We start from the raw sequence: 2,944 nt of genomic DNA, 5'->3' as shown, positions 1-2,944 counted from the left end.
CCGACATACCCCGATATGCCCCACACCGCGGCGCTCCGACATACCCCAATATACCCCACACTGTAACACCCTGATATACCCCGCACCCCTCACTGTGACGCACCCCTCACTGTAACGCACTGATATACTCCACATCCCTCACTGTGACACTCTGATATACCCCACACCCCTCACTGCAACACACCGACATACCCCACTCCCCTCACTGAGGCACACCGACATACCCCACTCCCCTCACTGAGGCACACTGACGGACCCCTCATTGTGGCACTTACTGGCGTATTTGCCGGCCAATGTAAGGATGGCCCCTTCCTCGTTGGGTCTGCGATGGTAGACTATCTCTCCTCCGAGGACCAGGTTCTGGGTGACGCTCTGTAGAAAGTGCCCGACCACAATCGCTGGAGGGAGAGGGGGAAGAGAGAGGTGCCGGGGTGGGGGGAAGAGAGAGAGAGAGACAGAGAGAGAGAGAGGAACATACACACTCAGGTCTTTAGGCCTGCCGCATCCTCTCCTCCCACCCCGCCACCACACTCCAAACCCACTGCCTGGGGCTCCGCGCTCAGAGTCAGAGCCTCCTTACCTGATTGGTTGATGATGTCGGGGTTACCGAGGGTGACGCTGGCTGTGAAGTTGTCCCCTCGATATTCCGAATCAAACTGCCAGGTCAGAAACTTGTCCTGCTGCGTCTGGGAACAGGGGCAGATCGTGGCAATTGGTAATCGTGCCGAGATGTACCCCTTTCCACCACGCGCCTCCGACTCCCAGCCCTCCCCTCACCCAGGAAATCCCCCACTCCAAAACTCCCTCCAAGGGCCTTGTGGAGAACAGGCAGCTGGGGTCTAGAGACACTTTGTATCTCTGGGTCGCTGGTCAAGGATCAGGTAAGAGAACCTAATATTCACAGACTGAGCCCCTCACCAGTGCGGTGGCTCAGGGGGTTAGCGCTGCTGCCTCATGGCGCCAGGGACCCAGGTTCGATTCCACCCTCGGGCAACTGTCTGTGTGGGGTTTGCACATTCTCCCCGTGTCTGCGTGGGTTTCCTCCGGGTGCTCCGGTTTCCTCCCACAGTCCAAAGATTGTGCAGGTTAGGGTGGATCTGCCATGCTAAATTGTCCCATAGTGCCCAGGGATGTGCAGGTTAGGGGTGGGTTAGCCGTAGGAAATGCAGGATGACAGAAATAGGGTAGGATGCTCTTCAGAGGGTCAATGCAGACTCAATGGGCTGAACAGTCTCTTTCCGCATTGTGGCAATTCTATGATTCTAAAGATAGAGAGGCGCTGAGTCTGATTTGGTTTCTGAGATTTGATGGAGGCGTTTGAAATCCTGAAGGGATTAAGCGCATCAGGGAAAAACCATTCCTACAAGCAGGGGAATCAAGAAGGCAATAGCACAGAGTTAAAGTGACTTGTTAATGAAAAAAAAAAAATTCAGACATCATGTTGAGGTTGTACAGGACATTGGTGAGGCCTCTTCTGGAGCACTGTGTTCAGTTCTGGACACCCTGTTATAGGAAGGATATTAGTAACCTGGAGAGGGGTCAGAAGGAGTTTACCAGGATGTTGCTGGGAATGAAGGGTTTGAGTTATAAGGAGGGGCTGGGACTTTTCTCACTGGAGCGTGGCAGGTTGAGAGGTGATCTTACAGATGTTTATAAAATCATGAGGGCCATAGATAAAGTGAATGGCAGGTGGCTTTTCCCTAGGGTGGGGGATTCCAAGAGCAAGTGGTGTATTTTTAAGGTGAGAGGAGAAAGATTTCAAAAGGACACGAGGGGCAACTCTTGTTTTTATAAACACAGAGAGTAGTTTGTGTGAGGAATGAAACTCCTGAAGAAGTGGCAGGTGCGGCTAGAATACAATATCCTTTATTGTCAGATGAAAGACATTTGGGTAAATACACGAATAAGAAAGGTTTGGAGGGGTACAGGCCAAGTGCAGGCAGGTGGGACTAGTTTAGATTGGGATGATGCTCGACATGGGGAGAAGGGCCTGTTTCCATGCTGTACGAGGAGAAACTATGTAGTGAGTTCTCGTGGCCCGCAATGGGATGCCTGGAAAGGCACTGGAAGCACGTTCAACAGGAACACTGGAAAAATATCTGAAGGGGTAACACTGACACTCCTGTGGAAGCACAGCAGAGTGGGATTAATCTCTCAGCTAACGTCAAAGAGCCACACGGGCACAACTGTTGGTTCTACATCTGCCAGGCTTTCAACTAAAAAGAAAAGGACCTGCCATGGCATATCAGCTTCACACTTTATTCCAATCAGGAGGAGCGGTAACCGGATTTAATTTGAATTGAGCAGAGAGATGGTTCTATTTGAATTGAACTCAGTGGTTCAGTTCTGGATTTGACCCACCGCACTGCTGTTCTAAGGATTTAGTACAGGTAAGGTGGGGGGATTGATTTTCCGAACGAGACTATGCTGACACTTGAAGAGAGAGGCACCTCCCTGCGAAGGGGGCGTCAGACCTGAAACGCTGCTTTGGCACGGATCCTCTCGGCCAGCAGGAGGACACACTGCGCGTTTAAACTTCCTGAGCTGTCCATTTCACCCACCAGCAGCGGGAAATTCTACAACAGAACAGAAAAGAAAAAGTGAGATCCATGATCCACACCCCTTCCCATTCACTCCCACTGCACACAATCCCAATGGACCCACACCCCTTCCCATTCACTCCTGCTGCACACAATCCCAATGGACCCAAACCCCTTCCCATTCACTCCCATTGCACACAATCCCAATGGACCCAAACCTCTTCCCATTCACTCCCACTGCACACAATCCCAATGGACCCAAACCTCTTCCCATTCACTCCCACTGCACACAATCCAAATGGACCCAAACCCCTTCCCATTCACTCCCACTGCACACAATCCCAATGGACCCAAACCCCTTCCCATTCACTCCCACTGCACACAATCCCAATGGACCCAAACCC

At 51.8% G+C, this 2,944-nt stretch overlaps 1 protein-coding gene across 1 annotated transcript in view; it reads right to left on the bottom strand.

Moving 5' to 3' along the window:
- Positions 1 to 2,944, bottom strand: part of si:dkey-71l1.1 (uncharacterized protein LOC569883 homolog) — a 9,277-nt gene that overhangs the window by 3,928 nt on the left and 2,405 nt on the right. Inside the window, exons 5-7 of the mRNA XM_048620784.1 lie at positions 2,475 to 2,576; positions 581 to 686; positions 276 to 398 (exon numbers count right to left, since the gene is read on the bottom strand). Coding sequence (XP_048476741.1) covers positions 276 to 398; positions 581 to 686; positions 2,475 to 2,576 — 331 coding nt within the window. The remainder of the gene's footprint in view (positions 1 to 275; positions 399 to 580; positions 687 to 2,474; positions 2,577 to 2,944) is intronic.

This window comes from Rhincodon typus, chromosome 48 (genome assembly GCF_021869965.1).
Source record: "Rhincodon typus isolate 14 chromosome 48, sRhiTyp1.1, whole genome shotgun sequence".
Classification (NCBI taxonomy): Eukaryota; Metazoa; Chordata; class Chondrichthyes; order Orectolobiformes; family Rhincodontidae; genus Rhincodon; species Rhincodon typus.
Note: the sequence above shows the minus strand (reverse complement) of the source record. Positions and strands in the feature narration are given on the sequence as shown.